The sequence below is a fragment of the Glossina fuscipes genome, unplaced genomic scaffold, assembly GCF_014805625.2.
Source record: "Glossina fuscipes isolate IAEA_lab_2018 unplaced genomic scaffold, Yale_Gfus_2 117, whole genome shotgun sequence".
Taxonomy (NCBI): domain Eukaryota; kingdom Metazoa; phylum Arthropoda; class Insecta; order Diptera; family Glossinidae; genus Glossina; species Glossina fuscipes.
The window spans coordinates 935,277-960,064 of NW_023998460.1; the positions used below are offsets into that span (position 1 = coordinate 935,277).

The 24,788-nt window shown below is 34.6% G+C and overlaps 3 protein-coding genes across 5 annotated transcripts; 1 reads left to right on the plus strand and 2 right to left on the minus strand.

The window, feature by feature from the left end:
* Nucleotides 1-84: 84 nt before the first annotated feature.
* Nucleotides 85-1,751, plus strand: LOC119640282 (5-formyltetrahydrofolate cyclo-ligase). The gene is made up of 3 exons (XM_038038192.1): nucleotides 85-543; nucleotides 1,063-1,318; nucleotides 1,377-1,751. Exons 1-3 carry the CDS (start codon nucleotides 427-429, stop codon nucleotides 1,604-1,606), a joined length of 603 nt encoding a protein of 200 aa, XP_037894120.1. The 5' UTR covers nucleotides 85-426; the 3' UTR covers nucleotides 1,607-1,751.
* LOC119640281 (protein virilizer) lies at nucleotides 1,637-8,642 on the minus strand. 2 transcript variants are annotated; one of them, XM_038038191.1, is made up of 5 exons: nucleotides 8,534-8,642; nucleotides 8,281-8,360; nucleotides 4,565-8,228; nucleotides 3,032-3,761; nucleotides 1,637-2,965 (listed from the first exon to the last, which is right to left on the minus strand). In XM_038038191.1, exons 2-5 carry the CDS (start codon nucleotides 8,344-8,346, stop codon nucleotides 1,795-1,797), a joined length of 5,631 nt encoding a protein of 1,876 aa, XP_037894119.1. In that variant the 5' UTR covers nucleotides 8,347-8,360; nucleotides 8,534-8,642; the 3' UTR covers nucleotides 1,637-1,794. The 2 variants fall into 2 exon arrangements, with proteins under 2 accessions (XP_037894119.1, XP_037894118.1); XM_038038190.1 differs by having other exon boundaries at nucleotides 8,281-8,357; nucleotides 8,534-8,634.
* Nucleotides 8,643-20,371: 11,729 nt separating this feature from the next.
* On the minus strand, nucleotides 20,372-24,317 carry LOC119640304 (ATPase inhibitor A, mitochondrial). Of its 2 annotated transcripts, none has more exons than XM_038038231.1 (4): nucleotides 24,210-24,317; nucleotides 23,840-23,918; nucleotides 23,489-23,642; nucleotides 20,372-20,796 (listed from the first exon to the last, which is right to left on the minus strand). In XM_038038231.1, exons 2-4 carry the CDS (start codon nucleotides 23,884-23,886, stop codon nucleotides 20,668-20,670), a joined length of 330 nt encoding a protein of 109 aa, XP_037894159.1. In that variant the 5' UTR covers nucleotides 23,887-23,918; nucleotides 24,210-24,317; the 3' UTR covers nucleotides 20,372-20,667. The 2 variants fall into 2 exon arrangements, with proteins under 2 accessions (XP_037894159.1, XP_037894160.1); XM_038038232.1 differs by lacking the exon at nucleotides 24,210-24,317 and adding an exon at nucleotides 23,982-24,115.
* Between the last annotated feature and the right edge of the window lie 471 nt (nucleotides 24,318-24,788).

Consider the following 24,788-nt stretch of genomic DNA (forward strand, 5'->3'; position numbering starts at 1 on the left):
TGTTGCGCAAAAAAATTTTTTGCCCGCTGGAGAATATACTAATCGTAAAAAAAATAAATAAACAACTTATAGTATTCAAAGACCCAAAAGTACAAAAGATTTCGAAACAACATATAACACTATTTAAGGGAAAAAATCTTCCTCGGTTTCATGTTGGATCATCAATATAAATATATATAATATATGTACCAAGAGAAATGAAAAATATTTTCGCACAAACAATATTTTGATAATAAGTATGCGGTAGCGAATAATAAACGAGAGAAAGATTATTTTCAGGAGATCATTGGACTTGTTCAATAGCGACGATTATGAATAAACAATACTGTGGTGATAAACGCTTTGTTATTGATAATTTGCAATCATAAGATTTCACAACAGTAGACACACTACTCACAATCACTGGTATAAATTTAATTAATTAAAATGGCGAAAAACCTAACAAATCCCTTAAAAACTGCCTTGCGGAAGCGCATGAAAGATATTTTAGAGTTTTTGCCCAGCGAAATTAAAGAGCTTCAATCAAAAGCCGTTACTGAAAAGGTATGTACGCTCATAAATCTTTGTTAAAAGGTATAGCATTACCTTTTAATAAAATTTTTTTAAGGCTATCTCGTAATTAAACATAATGAAAATAACTGCAGATATTTTATATGAAAATGCTGAATTCATTTAGAAACCATGTCTATGTTCAGGTTACGCTAAACTACATAGAGTAAAAACAAATCTTTATTGCTATTTAAAACAGCATTTTTGTAAAAGAAATCGATTGAAAAATACAAAAAATTTAGTCTTCAAATAATTAATATTTTAATCAAGGGCGCAATTCGAAAAATAGTCAGTTCGAAGCTTCGCAAGGTGTTCTTGAAGAAAATGAAACTATTGATTCTATTAACAGCGCTAACGCGTTCGACAAATTTGGAAACACTGTCACTGTAGCGTTCAAAGATTGAAACAGTTTTGGTTTGAACTCGTTGAAACTAGTCTTGAACATTGTATAGAAGTTGAATATATAAAGAAGTGAAAAAAAAATATACTCATAATTTTACTTTGCTTTACAAGGTTTTACAAAGCGAAGCTTTTCGTACAGCCGAACGTATTAGCATTTACTTGAGTACACACATGGAAGTCAATACTACCTATTTACTGAGTGAATGTTTTCGTTTGGAGAAGCACGTGTTTGTGCCAACTTATGAGGGTGAATGCATGGAAATGTTACGTTTAAGAAATCTACATGAATACAACTCTCTGCCATTTACGAAGTGGAAAATTAGGCAACCCGATATAAGAGATGGACGAGAAAATGCTCTAACAAATGGTGACTTTAAAGGATAGAAAATACTTTTTCAGAAATCTGTAATTGCCATTTATTTTAGGTCACGGCATTGATCTGTTTTTAATACCTGGCGTAGCTTTTACCCGTAGCGGTGGTCGCATGGGTCACGGAATGGGTTATTTTGACACCTATTTGAAGCGTCACCAGTCTACTTATCCGCATAAGAAGGTTACATTGATGGCGTTGGCCTTCCGCGAACAAATTGTTGATGATCATGAATTGCCGCTAGAGGAACATGATGTGCGTATACATTACATTATAACAGGATGATCTCAACTCTTTATTGGTAATAGAAGACCACTTAGTGGCAAAAATGTGTTAAATATATTCATAAGTGTGTCTAGTTTTATCCATAAATAAAGCCAATAGTCTTTTTCAATGCTTGAAAATCAATATAAATGTGAAAAAATGTGAATATTTCGTGTTGCCTTTATATTAGCTATAAAAAGCCTTAGTAATTAACGTAAATAGGGTCGAGCGCGCATGCCACGTCCTCTCGAGCGGCCAATGAAATGTGAAGTGTTGTAGTGAGCTTCCACGCCAGAAAAATGCGATGACCCAGACTTGTTCCAAGTAGAAGGCGAAGAAGTACGAAGAATTTTAGCTTTATAAACCGCTGCAGCGGCTATGCGGGAGCCACGATTGCGTCCTACACGAGCTCCACGGATAAGAGGTGGTATTTTATTATAACCAGTTGGCCCTGTAGGTTGTGCACCACATGTTTCCAAAGCCAAAAAGTCATCAACGTGCAAAGAAGGAGGTCGGGATGTATTAGGAGGACGTGAGCGAAAGAGATCTCCACGAGAGGGTGCTGTTCTGGCAAATCCTCTTCCTCTTACAGAAGAAATAAAAATTTTCTTCTCCGGCCTACCAGTGCTAGGCTCCACTTCTACTCGCCGTGTACGGAAACATGGGGCAGTAGGTGTACGCTCACGATTAGATTGGGGGGAACCAGAAAGATGCAAAACTCTTTTGCATTCCGAGGAAAGATTAGTTTCTGAAGCTAAGCATTCCTGAGCTAATTCCGATAAATCACAAACAACACGTTCATATTGGATATTGAAGTCTTCCGCGGGAAAATCATTTATACACAAAGTGCGTAACCAGTAAGAAGCACTCATTTGCTCGTCATCTGAAATCGGTTCGTAGGTACAGAAAATTGGTCGTCCGTCGTATTGTGTTACAATGCTTTCCGTTTGGGGTAAAACTGGCTCCCCAATAATATCCACATCTTCCAATTCCATAGAATGTGCGCTGGCCTTCACATCTACGCCGCACATTAATTCTTTTAATTGTTGTATATCGTTGCGCAAAGTGTCGTTAACCTCTTCTTTATGATGCTGCAATATGGCCAAAATGCGTTGCATTAAATTGGTTTTCTCATTATCAGCTTTGAAACCTATTAAACACGCCAACTCGTTTGGAGAAAGTTTCAAAATGCGTACGGGTAAAGTAGGATAACTTTGATTTAATTCTTCAATTTGCGTCAGAGAACGTAATAGTAGAACCAAAGATTCAACGTTTGAATTATATGAGCCTGATTCATTAAGTTCAATAATTTTTAACATCCACCTCTGAAACTCCGAAGATTTTTGTTTAAGTATTAAAGCCAAATGGTAGAATGTGATACTGAAAAGGGAAACGAGAACATAGTGACAAAAAACAGTAATAGTTTAATAATATCGGAAAACTTGCTCATGTTCTGTTAATATAACCAAATTTCTAACACCCAAAGCTGACACTTCTTGAGTCACTTCTGCACTCATTAAATTGTTGAAAATAGCTTCCACAATTCTGGGTATTAGTTCCTTAGGTGGTAGTGCTGAAGCCAAATTCAAGTTTTGATTCGATTTTTGAATGCTGGAAAACAAATGAGTTGTGGCTATAAATGAAATTTCCGTATCCAAAAAACTCTCCAGAATGCGATGTACGGATATTTGACATTTCATTGTAAATTCGTTGTCACATTTTAAAGCCAGTATGTCTTGAAAAAGCTCCCATAATTTCCCTGTTAATATCGACAATGTAGAAATTTTCAAAGAAGCATAAGCATTAAGACGTGCGTAGAATTGCAAAAGTCGGGCTAATTGCACAGTCGGTTGATTTTGGGTTATGCGCCACTCCGCAGTCAACAAGTCGCTCAAAGTCTTTGATATTAATAATGTCATGTTTGGCGCTAAATCCGAGAGTTGCAGACACGTTCTGGCTAATAAATCACTCAACTGCGGAAAAGAAGTCGGCGCTATATTTTCGACTAAGCGTGCTATTTGTGCACTTTGCGGATGCAAATGTGCTGACCATAATTTTCGTTCAGTTATCAAACGCTGAGCTTGAGTTTTCAAGGTATAAGAACTAATCTGCGAATTCGATGTCGGCAAAGGCGCGGGCAAAGGTAAAGGTAATAATTCAGCAAGTACCAAGAGACCTTAAAAATTGGTTCAAATATTAATAAAATAGATTAAATGTTAATATTATAGCTTTAAGGTTTTGGAAACATATTAAAAAATGTTCACACTAACTTAACACTATGGAAATATATGCGAAGTATTAAAAAATTTTTCCTACAGTTTTTACTAAAATTAAACATTTTGAAAAAAACGTTATCCGCCTTACTAACCGAGTAGGCAAGGGTCTCTCTCAGTGGTCGTGGGGTCGTGGGGTCGTGGGTTATAATCTCAAGTACGGTAGAGTTTTCAACAAAGCCGATAGACTTAAATTTTAATGCATTAAAAGTTTAGCCTTAGAATTTATATCTCTGGCTAAAAAATTAATAATTATAAAAAAAAAAACAGTCCTAACAAATATCAATTTCCTGCTGAGATCAAACTTAACCGTTCTTGTTTTTGTTTTCTACTAAAAAGACATAATTCAAATTTAGAAGAAATATTATTCTAATACCTATAATATGCAATTGCTAGTAACATAGCTAGCACTTCAATGCGTCTGCTGTACACCAAATGTATTATTGTCAAAATGTCGATTGAATAGTGAAGAGATCGCTTTGTAAGTTATACGAAGGAAAGATTTCCGAAATTCAAATTTTAGCTAGTTATTGGTCGGCCGATCTTCAACTAATGAGAATGCAGAGAAGTGCAATTGAGGCCAAGCTCTGAAAGCAATTCCGAAGTGGAAAACGTGATTTTGGTTTGTCCAATTTAGTTCCACTTCCTTATATTAATTAAGGATTAATATTGATTTTGTTCTTAGGTTTCTACAAACATCACTTACCTGGTATAAAGCTGGCAGGGCTATCGATATTTTTTAAAACTTCCCTTATCATTTGCGTCCACAATGATTTATGTAACGACTCCTCATCCTGTTCGTTGGGTTGTGTATAAGCCAAGAAAGTTTGTATGATTTCTTGTTTAGCAGACTCCACCTCAATGGCAGCTTGACTCCCCTTTGGAAAATAATGCAACAGGTTATATGTTTTCATTAAATGGTCGATGGCTGTTAAATCTTTAAAATCGGCATCACGACATTGTATAGCAAATGATAACATCTCACGCATAATTTGTAAGGTAGGTAAAATAATCTGACAACAATGCAATCCTTGTAGAGTCATAAGAACAGGAGCATGCAGACCGGGCTGTTCGTAGTATGTATAAATTTTTTCCAAAACTCGTATAAGCACTTGTAAGCCATCTGCAGCATAGAACTGCAAAGCGACGTAGCGGTGCTTTAGCTCCTGGGTATCAACTGATTTATAAACTTGCGTATTAGGACTAATTGCTAAAAGCCTTAATATTCTTAGACCCATAATCAAATCACCTGGAAATGTTGTGATATATTCTAATGACCGATTGATCACTTCGACTAAAGAGCCAATATCATTATAAGCAAATATGTTCCGAGCCTCTAGAGGTTTAAGATAAACAAACATTTCTTGTAGAACTGCTGATACGGAAGGTTCGAAGGTATCATGGTTTTTAGCCAGCTCTAAGATATGATTACCATGTTCAATCAAATATTCTAAATTCTCACAATACCGTACACAACAATCCACCATATCCACAGCATAACTAAGTACTGGGCTTTTGTATTTGGCACCCGGCAAAACTAATTGACGTTGCGCTTGCAGATGTTGTTCTTTTTGTATCAAATTTAAGAATATTTGCAAATGATTGTTAAGGCCTAGTACTTCGACAGTATGCTGTCTCCCCATGACACTACAAGTCTGCGAATACAGAGAGTGTAAGTGACAAGCTAAGGCAATTGAATCGTAATCGTTGCTTATTGAAGAGTAATAAACAATAGCATCGAGATGGTAACGAGTTTGTACTTTGTAGGCCAATTCCATGCCCAATTGCTGTAAGCGTGATGATCCGGTTTTATTTAATTGTATCTCTTCTTTATGGTACACTACATTGTTCGCCAACGACGTAGAAACCTCTGTTTCTTCTTTTGATTGTTCAACAGGTGTTTCGAGTTTATCAACCAGCGATGGTGAAGTGATTACGGTTGAACTAGTAGTAGAATCTGTGATCGGATTTTCTTTCTCAATAGCTATGTCGGTTGCCACTTCGCCACTTTTGGGAAATATAACAACTTCCGCTTCTAGATTATTTTCTCTATCCTCAAATTCCTTCGGTGAGCTTTCAATACCCAAGAGTGTTGACACTATCAGTTGTGTTGTTTCGAAACAATCATCTACTAGATAGTCCAGGCCCACCCCTGTTTTCATTAAAGCTATCAACAAATCCGTAATATTTAACAGCAAATAAGAGGGTAAATTAGTGGCGTTTGATATCAACAACAACAACGATTCACCTAAGGAGTGTTGCTTTAGATAAGATTGCAATGTGTTTGCGAAGCTTCGTTGCGCTGGTTTATCTAAAGAAATCTCAAATTTTTTCGATACTGGTAAGAATCTTCTTGGTTGTTGATAAAACAAAGAATTTTTTGTAAATGCGTCAATCAATTGTTGTATGCAAGAATCCATTAGTTGATAAGACTCCTCAATTGATGAGTCAAAATTATTTGAAACAAACAATTGCATACATGTTTCTTGTATGCTAAGCAAGGCTTCATTCAAATGTAATTTTTTAATCAACGATTGCAATGCGTATTTCGAACGCGTTAGTTGCGTTTGTTGCAAAAGACCCAAAAGCAAGGAATAGCCCTTTACCTCCGGCGCCAAAAAATGTTGCAAAGCTGGTTTAGTATCCATTAAAGCATACATAGCCTTAAGAAGCAATAGTTTAATTGATAGAGCCATGAAAATTTGGTTTAGCAGCGATAATAACGGTTGGAAAGGATCGTACTTTTCTACCTGTAATAAATACTCAAACAGTTGCTGGCAGGGAGCCAATAGTTCCATTAGTTTGGCTCCTACCTTAATGTGACGTATTTTAAAAACTGGTTGAGTTTGTGCACTAGCCGAGTCGAAATTCAAAGCTACTCTTAAAATGTGAAAAATTCTCTTAAGACGTTTTTTACATTCACATAGCTGTTGTAGCACATAATTGCGCCTTTTGATATTTTTGCTAATGAACGATAATTGATTGATGAGCTGTTCGCAGAGGTAAACAAAACATTCCCTTTGTTCTTGATTAGTCAGAACGTCAGAAAACTCCTCGAGGCTTGTACAATTAGTTTGTGTATCGAATTTTTCGAGAATAGCCTTAAGATTTTCGACATCCATCTGATAATATTCCTGAAAATCGATGGTAAATTTTTGCAACGGCTTTTCATAAACATCAAACGTAATGATGGCAGGCACTATTTGCCACTTAGCTTCCAAATCATCATTGACTGTTTGATCTTCATTTAGAGCATTTGAACCTTCGTCAGCCTCATCGTCTATAATTTCATCATCACTAAGTATGGGTTCGTATTGTTCTAAAGGGGTGCCAGGATTCTCGTCATCGTCTATAACATGCGTCTCTGGTGTTTCAGCGGCCGCCGCGACGCTTGAAGGTCTTATGTTGAGAGAATCAGTCGAACATCTAAAACTGCGGATGTTCATGTGTTTGTAACGACCGTCCATTTCGTCATCACTATAATCAGGTGAATGCGGCCTTAAAGGCGAATCTGCAGATATTGGAGGAGTACGAGGCCATTTGTGGGATTCCTCAATATCTGATCTAGAACGCTCTGTACGCTTATGTCTAGAATGTCTTGAATAGTCGGGGGGACTACGGGACCAATCTCGTGTTAACTTTTCGCATTCGCGGTCGCGTTCTCTACATTCTCTATATTCTAGTTCGTTACCCTCTGAGCGAGTACGTATATGAGATGTCGTAGGAGAGTGTTCAGAAGATTTCGAAACTTTACGTAAACGTCTTTCCCGGTCTCTTTCATCATTTGAATCGTGACAATAGTGTGCATCAGCAGTTCCACTTCCCCCTCTAGAGGATCTCAAACCTTCATAGTCCGCAGCTTCACAATCGTATTCTGCAGCAACCCTATGAGACAACTCATTTTCCTTCCATTCATCCTTCAAGTTGTCAACCACTTTCAAATTGTCTACATCTATACCTTCATTGCTTAAATTGTTCAACTCTTCTATAACCTCCGGTTCACTATGGATTGGAGGAGGACTGGCGATATTTTCCGTTAATGAATTAGTTAAAATTCCGTAAACAGCCAAGGTGATTGTACCATACCAACCCCTCAACACCAAACCGTCCGTAGGTATTTTTTTTTGATTGCATTCTAAGTGTATGCAATCATTTTGATTATACTGCAGTTGCCCGAGTGTTTCAAATGTAGATGCGCCGGTCATATCCAAATCATTCACAAAAAATTCAATCTCGAATTTCGACGGATTAGTGGCACCTAAGCGTACACCACCTGGAAAATCGGCTTGCACTCTTGCACCCAGTGGTATAATTCGAACTTGAGTAATGTAAACTGGCTTAGGAAATTGTACCAAATCCAGATTGATATCCTACGGAAAAAAAATATTGCAAAAATATATACAAGTTATTTAATAGCCATACCGTGTCTATTTCGTGCGAGAACGTGTCAAAAAATAACAGCTCACTGATGTCTTCCGCTTCGCCCATAATTGAAACACCTGCTTTTTTGGATGTTGAGTTAAGGTGGAGCAAGCCAATCAATTTGGTAAATATAATTGTAGATTGTTGAGTTGTTAAAAGAAGTAAGAAAAGAATTACAAATTTTGTAAATTGATAGGGGAGCAAGCTGAAACTCCCCTAGACAAGACCTGCTTTTCCATATAAAAAAAATTACCATATACTTTCAGGTAAAACACTTTTCTGAAAAAAATTAACTGGAAATTACTAAATTGCAAGTTACCAACTTTTCAAAGTTTTAATGATGCTTTTATTGACAAGAATCAAAATGGATATAGGCGACACAATAACTGCGTCATGCATCACGCAAAACGCAAAATCAGAATACTGATTACGTATCATGTTAACTAGATTTTATTTTCGAGTTTGGGCTTTTTTTCTGTATGTATTCGTAAGAAGTTGCGAGATACGCTCTTCGAAAGCGATCAAATCAGAGTTAAGTAAAATACCTCACGCGTTACGTTACTGTTGGGTTGCTGTTGGTTGCTTAGAGTTGCATTTATAAGACAAAGGACCTGCAGACTGCAAAAAATATAAATTTCAAACCGAAGTATTTACTTAAGAAAGGTAACTTAATTCACTTTTTTTGTTTTTTATTTCCTTTGTCTAATTAACATTATTAATTCGCCAAAGCCTGTTATGAATTCTATACGATTAATCTTTTCATACATAAATATACTGTCGCTATAATTAAAGCAACAAATATTAAAAGATAATCACTCTACTTGATATATTGGTCTTATCGTGAACAGGCCTAATTCATTCTACTAAAGAAACTACAAAAAAAGGAAGTGAGATATTGTTTCTAAATAATCAAGTGTTGTTGAGGAAAATATATACTGCAGGCGGAATCGTCCCGTTTTTTATATTACGTTATTTGATGATAGAGCAACGTCGAGATTGGTGGAAAAGCAATCTTGTCACACGTAGAAAGGTCCGTCGGGACGTTGCAAATCCTCTTACGTTACCCGAAAATGTTTTTCCGTGTACACACACAAATATTTTATTCGTAAGGTTTGCGACTGTGTGGAAATTATGTTAGTAAACTTTTGATTTCTGGTATCAAGGCAAACTTATTTTGACGATAGTGTCGATGTTTCGCTAGAAACCTGGCAATTGAGGCGGAAAAATAAAGATTTGCTTTAAGATTAAAATTAAAAAGGTGGCTTTTACTTAAAAAATTACGATATATAAAATATAAATAAGAGGATATATATTACAATTCAAATTTCAAGTTCACAATTTGAAGTTTTCCTAAGTTATGAAATTATGAAATTATATGAATTATATGAAGTTTTTTTCACTTCATTTCATTTTATCAAAAACGTTATATCATTTTGTTTTGTTTATGCTGGTGTGATTAGTTTATTAGTATTGTATAGAAACAAACAAAATTGGCCGCTTATTTTGTCATTACTTTTTCGAGATAAATTTCGAACGGTATAACTTACAACCAAAGTACTTCTTTGAAATGAGAGCTAGTTAACTAAAGGAATCAGCCCCCAGTTGAACGGATAATTAGTTTGCGTTTCTAAAGCATAGTGATATGTTCAGCGGACACTTACATAAATGTTACTGAACAAGTGCAAATTCAACAAATTAAAGAATTACCTTGAAAAGCGATTTTTTAAAGCAAAAGACGAAAGAAAGCAAAAATTGAATTTTTGGAAGCAAAAGGCAATTTTAGTTATTCTTGATACATTCACACAATCGTCAATAATATAATATTTATCTAACCTTATAAATCAACAATATCACCGTGCTTTTTATATATATCATGAACGCATGGCTATTTTTTCTGTGAAAAGCGACGCACACAGAAATTTGCGTCAACACAAAACATAAGGTAAGCTATGTGTTCTACATATAAATATAGGCAGTCAATATTATATTGATCGCTCGCTTGATTCGTAAAACGCGTTATGTTCATTCGTGTTGTGCATTGAACACAAATGACATGTCGACAGAAATCATCACGACATGGACACTGATTGTGTATGGTGTTAACAAGGTCTCATTTTCGAATTTTTATTAGCATTAGTTGTTTAAAGCTGCATTTATAAAATAACACCTGCAAATTGAATAAAAATAAATTCCAAACAAAATTAGTTACTTACAAACAGCTGAACCACAACAAAAGTTTTGAGTTTGTGAAAGGTAAGTAAATTAAATAATTAATGAATTAATTTTCTCACTTCTTTGCTTTCTATTCCTTTAAATTAATTTTCTTTTAGTAATTTGTCTTTCATTCTCTTTAGTTTACACGGGTTTTTTTTTTTGTCGCATTGTGACTGGTGATGAAAAGTGAATCTATAAAGATAATCGCAAGTATAAAAAGTGATGTGCTAATCAATAAGAGCCATTTACATCGCCACCTAAGTGGAATGTTGATCGCCATAACGTTTTGCTGTATTACGAGCTGCTAAAATTGGCTGAAACAGTTATTGCAGACTTCTACCGCGTCAGCGTAACAGGTTAAACGATGTACTTTTACAAAAAAGATCAGCAGTAGTGGCTAAAATGGCTGCCACACGAATTAATTAAAAATACCATTTTGGCCATTTGTTGCAAAAATTGTGCAAATATTTTGGTTAATGTGTATTAAACCAACTTCTCTCAATAATGATTTGAAAAATTTTAATGGAAAATAATTTCCTAATCTCTAAGTTCTCTAATACTCGTAACGGTAGATTTTATATTGGCGTAATTCAAAAATTTCATCCTCGGGGTTTTCTAGATATGGCTTTTCTGCGCTATAATTTATGTACTGTATGAAAGCTGCGCATAGGCTACCTGTGAAATCTCACTTGGTCACGAAAGTCAAGCACTTTTTACAGTGTACCTTTTAGGATATCTGTACATGTGGTGTATCCTGAAAAATATTTCCGCATCTGTTCCGTTTGCTTCGTTCAAGATATTTTCAATGTGGCTGCTTCATCATCACAATCAATATTATAGTCGTTTTTTTCTGTATAAATATGGTTATTCACGTCCTGACTACGTAATTGCAAATTTGCTTCCAATGGGTATAGGTCCAAAAGCTCTGTTTTAATCGTAAAATAATAAATCGTCACAAATATATGAAGGATGTTTGATCTTTCAGTGAAATAGTTGAAAAGTGATCGTAAGTTAATGCTAATAATTGCTAGCGACTAGAGACACCAATGAGATTCTCAAGAAAACTATGTGAATCTCAGAAATGAAATATATAACATTGTAAATAATAAATGAATGCACTTACCGTCAATGAACTGTTGAAACTAGAACTTAATGTTGTTATTGTTAGGGAAGATTTTAATACGCCAAATTTTTCTAACATTAAGTAAGATTTTAATATGATAAATATGATATGATAAATATTTTACATTTTTCGGGCTCTTTTTAATTAAACACTACACTAATTTTTCATATAATTTTCGTAAATTCTCTACAAAAATTTAATTAATTAAACACTACGCTTATCAAATCTTAATAAACAATTTTTTTTATAAAGTGTTTTAATACGCTAAATTTTTTTTACAATTTTTTGTAATTTTTAATTCCTTTTTTTAATTGTTTTTTCGCAAATGTTCACTTTGTGAAACTTCTTTTTGCATTTGTGGAAAGGCTTTGATTTTTCTCTAAAAGCCGTTAGTTGGTTTTTCCCTTTACATAGCTTACAAAAAAAAATACCATGTATTGCGAATAGAGAGAGAGAAGAGAGTTGCTTTCAATAAATGGTGCAAAAGCACCGTAGCAATTCTGTTAAAAAAGAGAATAAATAGTGGAAAAGCACCGTATTAATTCTGTTAAATGAATCGAATTTTATAACAATATGAAAGACTGGGTAAAATGTATAATATATATAAGCAAATAAAATAAATATATAAATAAAGCAAGAAAATTAGAATAAACTAAATGTAATTATTTTTTTTTAATAATGATAAATTTTTTCACATTTTTTTAAAATTTAATTTGGTTTTGTTTGGTCTTAGTTTTAGGACCTGTGTTCGACATGATGAGTGTAGGAGTAGGGATTCTCCTTCACAACTTAGAAATTAATAAATTATTATACTAATATTGGATTTGAAGTAACAATAAGATTAATGAAAAAATATAGACATAGAATGAAAAAAAAAAGGAGAGAAAAAGAAAAATAAACAAACAGAAAAAGAAATATTTGCAGTAATTGTAGGTCAATGATATAAGAGTACTATGCAAATGGACGCATTGTTTTAAAATTAATATTTAATTTTAAAACGTCACTTTTAAGAGTTTATTTTTCACAATTTGTAGTTCTTTAACATGGCAATAAGCCGTAAAGGATTAAACCGGCGCAGCACACATGAATCATGAAGGAATAAAATGTAGTTTTGATAACCAACTTTTTGTTGTTTATGTTTAAACTTTGTTAACGGCATAACATTTTGCGCGGTAGATCATTTACGAAATATTTGGCATGATGTGCCGGATGACAAAAAAATTTAAAATTAAAATAAAGAAAGGTCTAACGAAACCCTTAAGGAGTTCACGCGGTGTGACTGGACCCAAGAGTTAACTCCGTCTGTGACGCTTGTTGTCTGTACTGTTCGCTGTTCGTTGTTCCATTCTTAGTCCGACAGTGCACATTCCCTGTCCCCCTGCCCTCACTCGCAGGCACACCCACCCATACTCCGCGTAAGCGGTTGTATATACCGCTTGGCCAAGCATTATCCCTTTCCTTTCTCTTTCCTTTTTCACTTTTTAAACAGTTAAACTAAAGACTAAACTGCACTACCTAAACGCTAAATTAAAGAGTAACAGTTAATGCAGTGCCAAATAAATCTGATAATTATAGGAATATGAAAATAGAATTTTTATTCTTGGTAACTACTACGCGTATATAGGCGAAACAGGTGTTATTCAGACTACACATAGTAAAAAACAATGTGAGTTAATTTATTTAAAGATGACTAAATATTTTTTTTGTTTTCCTTTTTTTTCTTTTTCTTGCTTTTATTTTATATTCAATTTTAATAAAAATACACATGTTGACGCTAGAGTAAAACTTCATTTCCCATACCATTGACAATAAACGATCTACTTTCATTTTTTTTTTTTGCTAAGCTGCTGATATTTTCGCTCGTCGTTCGGCTTATGTGCCAGATTTTTTATGACCAATAATAATGCATTTACCTGTTGTGCACTGGGAGAGGTAGATGGTGAACCATTTGTGCATTTGTCAAAGTATTCCACAAAAATTTCTCACCTAGTGATTAAATTTTCATAACTTAAGTCTATGATGGAGGCAGTCGTTTGCAAATTTTGGTTAATAGATTGATGTTCATATCTTTTCATAATAATTCTTTTATGTTCTTTTCTAATGATCAGTCTGGCAACTCTGTCGCGCGAAATAGTCATCTATATTTCGTTTCGGCAAGTAATATTTTAATTTTTTCTTGAATTTCGTGGCTATTTTGCCTTATAGTGTGTGAATTTATAATATACTTCGAGAAGAAAGTGAGTGAATTCAAAGTAAAAGAAGTATTTGTTCTTTACGCTTTGATTCATTGGATTTTTTCAAACAAAAGTTTTGAGATCTGATATAAATCTCTTTTTTTTTTTGTTTTCTCTCTTTTTCTCTGGTTATTATTTCGGTGTTTGTAGTTTGATCTCTCGTTACAGTGTCAACGTAACAGAGAAGTTTTGCACAAATTGGTTGACAAATTTTTATGTTGAGGATTTTTTTTTTTGCAATTTGTCTGTCTGTTCTTTGTAATCCACAACTGGCTTTTTGACTGGACATGGAGTGTTTATACACAACTTGTCGGGCGAAAACGGGCCCGGAATCTGATCGATTCGTTTCTTATTGGCTCTGCGAGTGCTTTGGTCACGCAAAGTGTGCCGGTATTCTCGGCCGTGCTGCTGACGCAGCCGGTAACCCGGCTAAAGGTTTAAGATGGTCATGTCCTGACTGTAGGCAGCGGGACATTGACTTTTATAAACTTTTCACGGAGACGCGTAATGGTTTCTCGGAACTGAGTACAAATTTCGGCTCCTTGTTGGAGAAGTTTGAGCTAATTAAGTCTAGGTTTGATGAGTGTTGTTTTATTGGCCACTCATGTTCTACTTGTAGCGTAGCGTGTGGGACGTCACCTCTGGGTTTCTCCAAATCTGGTTCGTTGGTACAAGTTACCGCTCCCTCTAACTCTAAAAAGAATAGTAATGTTGCCGATATTGCTGAGTCGGTTGGTAGCAAAACAGTTACAAACAAACCGGCAAGCCCGTCGGTTTTAAGTTACGCCGAAGTGGCAAGGGTATATCCGCCCAGAGCCGCCACTCACTCTAATCAAGCCCCATCGCCTAAAAGTAATGAAGTGAAAAATAAATCATCCTCTCCTCCTGGCTGTTTGCGTGTGAACGCTGGTCACCAGACTGGGCAAGTCTCACAAGCTGCCGGTACAAGGGCGATAACCCCATCTATATTCCCCCTCCTGTTCCAAGTAATGACATTTGCTTGATGGCAGTTCCTACGAGAAAAGCTGTATTTGTGTCAAGACTGGCACATCGGTGGATAACATAAAAAGTTATCTGGCGGCGAAAGTCCCATCAGTCAACTTAAAGCGCGTTAGCATCTTTAAAATGGCTCCTTCTCAATCTAGGGCAATCTCCTCTTTCAAAATATTAGTTCCGACTGAAAACAGTGATATGTTGTTAAACAAACCACTGTGGCCAGTAGGATCCTTAATTAAGGAATTTATCCCTCGAGATCGTCTCCGTAATACCAAAGCAATAGTCTTGTCGCCTTCAAAAAACTAAATGTTTCTTCAGGCCCATTATCTCTCATTTATCAAAATGTTAGGGGCCTAAATTCAAAAATTGGTTCTACTTTTCTAAATTCATTGAGCACGGAGTTTTTCTGTTTGGCCTTCACTAAAACTTGGCTAAATCCCGATCTTCATTCGTCGGAACTTTTTCATAATTCTTTCCAAGTCTTCAGAAATGATGGTAGTGGTGTATTAATTGCCATATCTGCGTTAGTCCCACCCAATTTAATTGAATTTCCCACTTCTCCTGAATTTCGTTGAATTTATCGCCATTCGTTCAAAAATGCCTAATAAACATCTATTTATAACCTGCTCCTATATTCCCCCAAATTCTGCGATCTCCATTTACAAGAAACACTCTGCCCTCATTTGTGAAGTGGCCAAGCGGTCTAGACCCACCGATTTGGTCGTTGCATTGGGTGACTTCAATTTGCCTCAAGTCACTTGGTGTAACACTGATAATTCTGGCTGTTTGATTCCTACTTCAACGTCTGTCCATCTTTTAGTTTACCTGAGGATCCTTATCATCCATCAATATGCATTTCCTTTCATCATATTAATGATGGTTTGTTGAAATGCCTTAATGTGCCAACTCAAACTTTTTTAAATAATTATTATGATTTTCATAAAATCAATATTGTATTACTAAAGCATCATTTTTCACATCTGACGCTTGATTTCTCAACCGGTAGTATTGAAAGCTTATTGCCATCGTTCTACAATACATTAAATCTAGCTATTGCTGCATCTGTCTCGTTCAAGCATAGTCGACCTCGAAGCAGATGTCCCCCGTGGTTTAATAAGACAATTAAATATCACAAGAATATAAAAAACTCGCTATTCAAAAAATATTCGAAAAGTGGCTCTGTGCTCGACTATGTCGCTTACTCGATGGCGAGGCATAGATTTAACTCCCTCAACCATCATTATTACTGCAGATACCTTCAGTTCATTAAATCCTCTCTGTTTGCTAATCCTCAATACTTTTTTAAATTTGTTAACTCTAAAAGAAAAATTTCCACATATCCCTCTCATATTTCTTTCAATGGCTCTGATTCCTCGGATGATTTTGAAATCTCAAATGTGTTTGCTGAGCATTTCCGACGAAACTTTTCGATTGCTAACTTCGATTAATCAGCAAACTACCCATATCCTATAACTAACTCTGTCTCAATACCTAACTTGGTTATTTCGGAAGATGATGTTTTTAAAGGGTTGAGTTCTCTAAAATACAGTTGTTCGCCTGGACCTGATGGAATTCCATCTTGTGTACTTAAATCTTGCGCTGTCGAGTTATGTGGTGTGATCTCAAAGATTTTTAACATGTCCTTGTATTTAGGTGTTTTCCCTTCATGTTGGAAGAGTAGTTTCCTTATTCCTATCCACAAGAGTGGAAGTAGACAATTTGTTGAGAACTACAGAGGCATAGCCAAGTTGAGTGTCTTGCCCAAGTTGTTCGAGCGTATTGTGACTCAGCATTTGGCCTTTGCCATTAACTCGTATATTTCTCCGCACCAGCACGGCTTTCGGAAAGGGCGATCTACAGTCACCAACTTGTTAGAGTTTACCTGTCATGTTTTCAAGGCTTTTCCTAGTGGCTCTCGCACAGACGTTATTTACACTGATTTAAGCAAAGCATTTGATAAGGTTAACCATAGACTACTTATCTTTAAACTCCAAGCCTCTGGTTTCCCACCCTACTTAGTGAAATGGATAAGCTCTTATCTGCACAATAGATCCTTCAGGGTTTTGTTTAACTCCATCACCTCGGATGAGTTCCCCGTTACGTCTGGTGTACCTCAAGGAAGTCACTTAGGTCCTATTTTATTTAGTTTATACATTAATCATCTCCCATCGGTGATTAATTCGAGTCAGATCTTCATGTACGCTGAGGATGTAAAACTGTTTTCTTCCGTCTCTGTTGAATCGCAATCACATCAGCTACAAGGTGATTTGGATAATTTTGTTGCATGGTGCTCTTTGAATCTTCTGAAACTAAATCTGAGTAAATGTAAGAAGCTTTCATTCTCAAGAAGAAAGTCATTCATTACTCAGTATTTCATAGATTCGCATAAGTTGGAGGACGTCGATTCGATTACAGATTTAGGCGTTCTATTTGACCATAGGTTACGTTTTAACTTGCATATTGAGCTCTCGATTAGCAAAGCTAGGTCCGCGCTTGGTTTTATAAAAAGGTGGTCCAAGGAGCTTGATGATCCCTACTTTACGAAAAGGCTGTACATGTGTTTGGTTAGACCCATACTCGAGTATGCCTCAGTTGTGTGGTCTCCTTCATATAGGTGCTACGTAGATTCAATTGAATCTGTTCAAAAGCAATTCTTGCTGTTTGCCCTTAAAAAATTGGGTTGGGATCCGATTGCCTCTCTTCCTCCGTATGAAAATAGGTTGCTTCTGCTGTCCCTACCGTCTCTTGAGAAACGTCGATTTGTTCTTGGCGTTTCCTTTCTAATTAAAGTAATAAATGGTGCTATTGACTCGCCTTCATTACTTGGTGAAATAAGCTTTAATGTCCCTAACCGCTTCTCTAGGCATTTTATCTTGGTTAAGCTTAATCAGTGTAAATTTAATTATGAGCTGTTCAATCCGCTCAGAGTCGTTTGCAAGAACCTAAATGACGTCTACCACTTTTTCTCGTTATCGGACTCTTTGAAGTCCATTGAAGCAACATTGCTTAATACGTGCGATTTACCTATGTCGTATTTAAACTAGCTTTTATCCTTAAAAAGTTGTTACGTTTCGAAAGTGAATTATTGTCAATTTATTATCGGTTGCCAGGCTTATGCATGTTTGCGATGGCTTAGGGGTTCATTTGCAATTTGGTCCTGTACCGGTTGTAAGTGTGCTCCTATACTGATAGTGTACATGCTTTTTTTTCTTTTTTTTTTCTTCTTATTTGTTTTATTATGCTTATACTCAACTTTATTGTTAATTAATATTAGTTTTGCATTAAGAGCCTATTGAACTCGACTGTTATTTGTTTAGTTGAGTTTCTAGTATAAGTGGAATAAAATAAATAAATAAATAAATAATAAGATTTGAGCTTCTGTTAAGAAATTTGCCGTCTTGTTGCACGTCCAAAAAATTTTTTGCAAATAAGTGAAATCTCAACTGAATTAACAAAACTGCTTAATTCGTCTTCTCAATCTAGTTAAGGATGCGGCATTAATCCCAGTGTCACTATACCAATCATTGCAGAATAAGTGCGTAAGTAGACATGTAACAACGATGCTTATGTGTAAAACGGACCATCCTATCTGTATATACTTCAACTCTATTGACTTTCACAACCCACTGTGAACGTGACTTTTATATGTGAACGCTTGTGTCTATGTCTCCTTTAATTAGAGTCTTCATCTTTGTTGCCACTGTTGTGTAATTAGCATTGTCAGTTACGCTTTTCCTCAATTCTGTATAATAACCAAAATAAAATACAAATAACAAAAAAGAAGAAAAGGTCTCGAATATAAAGTTAGAGGCTGTAGCAGGATAGGCGCACGTGTCATTGATGAGATAGCTAGTTCGGGAGAAATGGGAGGTTTCAGATTTCATTCCACCCCACATACGATTACAGTAAGGAAATATACGTGCTTTAACCAAGGCAAGGAAAAACGAACGGACGATACTTACCGAAGCTTGTACGGGCAGAGCCACTTTTATGCCCTAGGTACCCTATTGGTCCACGATTTTTTACAAGAGACCTATGCACATTGGGCTCCTGTTAATTTCTCAAATGAACTTTATAATTCCTAACACACTTAAAATCGTACATAGTCAATTTTTTTGTTTATGCCAAAACAAAACGAATTCTCTAGACGTACTATACGAAATTCAAGGAAAGACAATTCGCCCTTTTTTTTTTTTTATCAATCGTAATTTTATTCATTTGCTAATAACGAACTTAAATTTTCGCTAAGTCAGGTAAAACAGACGAGAAACTATGATTTGAATGTCTTAATTTTCACAATTCTTTCTACTAATTCTGCGTCATGTTCCTATGCAAACACTTACACAGAAAACACTAGAACCGAACTTCTTCTCCTCTTCTTCAATCTCTTCCGCCATTTTTATTTTTTTGAGACTGGCCAATTAGGGAGCTGACACAACGAACCGTTATTCCTATTTTCGGATTGGGAGTTCAACTTTGCCGAATTTTTATAAAGCTTTATGAGAATTGACATATCATATGGTTTTGCTTGTGTATATACAAATAAAACAAAAAAAAAAAAAAAACCCACAAGAAGCAATGACGATCGTTTCTTTTAAATTTTAATGTTTGTAGTATCTTACCCAATACATTTTTTTATATTCGTGATTTGCAATTTTAGTCTGTGGCATTTACTTAGTAAGAAATTTGAAACAAGCAATCAAAACCATATGTTTTATAATTGGAATATATTATTCAAATTGTTTTATTAGGGAATGATAAATGTTTGTTTTCAGATTATGGGTCAATTAATACACAAAAATGTATACTAGGTATATCTAATTAATCTTCTTTAGCATTAATCAATGAACAAGCTTGTTACTTTCATGTTAACTTTCTTATGGTTACGTTTTATACTTTTTTGTTTATGGTGAATCCCTTAGTTTTGGCTCCAAAACCAAACGTGTTTGTTCACATATTCCTGTAAAATAATATGGTAGCTCGACTACCCGTTGGATTTAGTACTTAAAAGTTTTTAACCCGAAAACAAAAATGACGCCACATCGTGACAGCCTGCTTCTTCTCAGCTGTCACTTCTCGTCGGTGAATTTGCCAATCCCACATACTACAATGTTACAGGGTTGGAATTGTAATTAATGAAATGCGCACGAATAATATATGAATCAAAAACAAACGTATTCTTATCCTATAATTTGAAGTTGGGGAAGTGCATCTTGTTCTACGGAAAAGGTCCATCTATTTTCTAAAAACTTTTACATTAATTGAAATAGCAGCATCTAATAAATTATATATATATATAGAAATGCCATCAAACATTAAGGTAGCACGATTTGTTTGAAGGTTACTTAAATCATCGTTTATTCTTTTTCTTTTTATATCTTTCTACTAATTCTGTCAGTCAGTTTTGATTCGGCAACAATAAATTCTTACAAACTCAAGAAACGATGTTATCGAAAAAGCCACACCAGTTTCTAAGAGATCGCAGAAGAAGATTCCCTGTACTAATACGCAAACACATCCATCGTTTTCTTACGTAATCCAAACAGCGGGATTTGTATTTAATAGATCATTATTCGTTTGTTGTATATAAATGGAGAAGAATATAATATTAAATCATACAACATATTACATCAAATAAGACAAATATTAGGAAGTTTTGCGAAAACCAAAATAAAACTTAATAGAAGTGAAGAATTATTTAATGAAGTATGATTGAAATGAAAATTCTACAAATTTCATTTCATGCTTTTCTGAAAAATAAGAAAGTGTTCTCTATCAATATGTTAGAAAGCGTGCAGTCGATTTTTTCTCTGTCTTCTCTTATTTTGGTAAATTGTCCAAAAATGTTTTATGACGTTCAATGGCTTCCTCGTGTTCTTTAATTTGTTGATGGTGATATTCAGCTTGGTGGATTTGATCATTTTTCAAACGTTCCAACTGTTCTAGTTGCTGAAAATTAAAGACAGTGTACGATTATCTTATTATATTTTAAACATTTCAAAATAATTGTAAAAAATTGTAGATTTCGCGAAGCCATATTCTGCTCACGACGACGGGAGCTATCTATCCCTCAGGCAAGTAGAAAGAATACCACAGATGTTCATAAATTCCATGAGCTTAGTAGCACTAAATTAAATTAGGTCAGCCAATGTTTGGCTAAACTTTAGGTTAATATCTGTCCGCGGCTCTTCTATCGCTTAATATGTACTATAGTTTCATTAGCATGAAAACGAAACGAAATCAGAAGGGCTGTAAAACCGTTTTTAGTTGAAGTAAGAAACGCAGTCCAACTAGTTATGGTCGCTGTTCGTTAATTCACTTTCGAACGTTTTGCACCAAAGAAATGAGATAGAGTAGACGTTTAAAGTAAATAAAAAACTATACAAAAGCAAAAATTTCTTCGTACTTGTTATTTGTAATCGCTGTTCAGTTGGCAATTTTATACATATTTATAATTACTCAATTTTACTACGACAGACGAATAACGATATTCCCCTACAGTAAGGAGAAATGTCAGTTTTTCTGCTTATTGACTTGTGATAGTAGTAATTTAGCATAATTTGACGTTTTTTCGAGAGACCACGTAATCCTTTCTCGAGCCCTATAGATATTTCCCAGTAATGTCTCTTCAATCCTTCTTTTTTAAATAGAATCCAACAAAACAAAACAAAAAACACTTTTTTTATTTTTTTTTATAAAATCTGATTACGTTAATTATATTTACATGAGCTGAATTTCTCAGATACCGTACATTTATTTGCAGATCACGTCCTGTTCTAACCTTAGTTTGCGGACATTACAAAAAAATGTGGCCGAGATTCAGAGATTGAATATGGTAAAACGACATAAAGGACCAAAACTGCAGATTTTTATGCTCTTTCTTATTAATGTTCCTTGCAATAAAATTAAGGACTGATACCCTCGTATCAGGAAATTGACAAACGCAAATGAAGAAATGTATAAAGAACAACATTAATCAAGTTTGATAACTTCTCTGTCTCCTTGTACATTGGTGTAATTTCTATAGCTGATCTTTTGTAATAATGAGTATACGCTAAGAATTCTCTATGGTAAGTATGTTGGTCACCAATTACGTTATGTTAAATGTAACTCAGTAATTCTTATATACGATGGTGCCCAAAAAATAGGTGTACGTGGTCCAAATTCGGTAGGGTTGTTTTTTGTCATTTACTATTAACAACTAATTTTCACCATGAAATATTGAAAATAGGATCTTTTCACCATGTGAAGATTCAATTTTCATATGAACTGTTATTTGGGAAGAGTTTAAAAAATTGAACCAGTTAAGTTGTCACGCCAATTGTGGTTGTGGGCTTTTTGTCGAGAAGTTTTGAAAATGGCATCTTTTTTCTATATAACGACTTTTCAAAATAAGATCGACAAACGAACCAATAATATGAACAATTTTCAATACCGTTGGTCCTGGAACAAAGCACCAAATCGTCAAAATATCATAACATAATTATACTTGAATGTGGCCAAATTCTCTATACCGACCAACTTTTGTAGAAAAGAGTGGATATTGGATTGACGAGGCCGTTTTTTCATTTTTGGGTAGGCATTGTACGATCTCCCACAGAATATGCGCGGAAGTTGTCTTGTTTGCCACAGTTTTAGCGCAGTAAGCAAAAATTAAGTTTTCCTGTTTTTGAAACCCGAGAGATTCTCAGTTTGTGTGGACGTATCCTTCGAACAGATCGGAACAATTTCAATAGTTACTTGTATGTAAGAATTTCTAATGTTCTCTATAACAAAGCTTATAATTGTGCACCGAAACCATATGTAATTTTTAGTGTATTATGACGAAAATCAACTTATAATTGCATTGAGCGAGGAGGCGCAGAGTACAAAACGATCGGGCCGTTTTGTTTTTCTTATTTTCCAAGGCTTTTGCAACAGTAAAGAACATTTAAGACGGTCTATAAAACACATGTACCCTTGACCAACATCAAATGATGAGTCAATTTAGGCCATCTGCATAGTCCATCTGCATAAACCACTATTATTGTCGCAAATATTGAAATATCGACCTTAAATTTCAACATTGAGAGTTCATGAACCCATATTTTTAAAAATAAAACATTTGATTTTTTCTCATTATTCATAAACTAAAATTGATAACGATATAAAAATTTCTCCTTACATTGTGTTCTAGTATTGTCCGCGAACCCCACCCAATGTTATACAGTATGAAAATTTTTAGTCTTTTTTTTTCTACGACAAGAGTGGGGCCTAGTGAATAGGAATATCTTGCTTGCAATTAACAATGACGAATTAAGAAAGTAGAAAAAATATGCTACTGAAACAATGCGGGTTACCAAATTATTACTACTTTGCAAGTGTTGACACAAATCGATGTAAGTATGGGGTTTTGTTAGAGAAGTGCTAACCTTACGCGCATATATAACCTCTGTTTTAATAATACATTATGTTTGAAATACATTTTTTGTGTAGTTTTTTTTTATAGAAAAAAGCGATTATTATTTGCAAAGCCGATGATATCATCAGATATCTTTGCTTTACTTAATGGTTTTCTAGTGTAGAACTTAAACTCAATAATACACTCACAAACTATCGGTATATTCTAGAGAAAGAAAAGGGGATATGAAAAGGGAAATACCTTTTTGTAAAAATACTCTTCTTCACGCGCCGCTTCCATTTTACCAAAGCTTCCGCCAGCTTCTCGAATAGTACCGCCACCCCCCCCGCCTTTGCCCGCGCCACTACCCAAATCGCCCAATTGACTGCTGCCGCTGCTAATTAACTTGGACAAACTGTTAAAAGCATAAAAGAAGTAAAGAAAAGCATAATTATAAACGAAAGTTACTGTTAGGAAAAAGCTTAAAGTAATAAATGTACGTGAATACATTTGCCCACCCATTTATTTATAAAATTTTTAAAAAATAATTTTTTACGACTGGTGTTGATAATGATAATCACCATTTAAAGTATACTTCTTATATAAACTTACTGTGAAACGTTCGGATACCAGCGCTGGATACATCGAGTCGAAAACATTTTTGTTGATTGCAATAAATTATAATTTGTAACTAAAACGACAAAAGCACCAAGAGATAATTAATACGAATTTCACATCTTTTTAAACCAATGACCTTGTTCAACGTTGTCTACGAATCTAGTTTCTGCTACTTTGTATTTGTTGTTGTCTTGTGTCTTCACTCTTTGAATAATAATTCAAGGTATGTATTTTTCAGTGTTTTCGGTTAAAACATTATAAATTTATTATATTAGTTGATACGCAAAGTTTTTTGACATGCTTATTCCTATTATGTCCGTTGCAGGTTCTTTTTTTCGTACATTCAAATTTCATTATCACCTACCTTCAAATACCTGCTACAAAACTCACTACCCAACACCCTATCTCCGACTGATTTAATATTTTCGATTGCTTCTTTTTTAAAGACAACAACAATACACACAGTTTGGAAAACTTCTTTTGATATATTTTTTGCGGCTTACGATAAATATATGCTCTCACTGTTGATGAGAAGATATTTCTCTTTCTATAAAAGAGTTACCAGCTTACTTTCAAAAATTTCTTCCTACTGAAAACAATTCCTTAATTCTTATTTTTTTATTCTATTCTATTTCTTTATTTTTAATAAAGTTAAACTTGTTATCTTTATAGAAGAGATTTTTTAGATGTAATGTCGTAAATTAAAAAATCTGCATTTTGCATACTTTAAATCTCAGACAAAACCTACTCAAATATGAAGTTTTTGTTCACACGAATTCGACGTACATATTTGTTCCTAATATGAATGTTACAACTTGGCGTTTTAAGAAACGTGAATTTGAATACATTTTGAAGAAATCAACGTTTTTTTCGTTTTCACTCATTATTTAAACATTATTTAAACTTTCAAACTAACAAATTTTTAATTTCTACAATTTGCTAC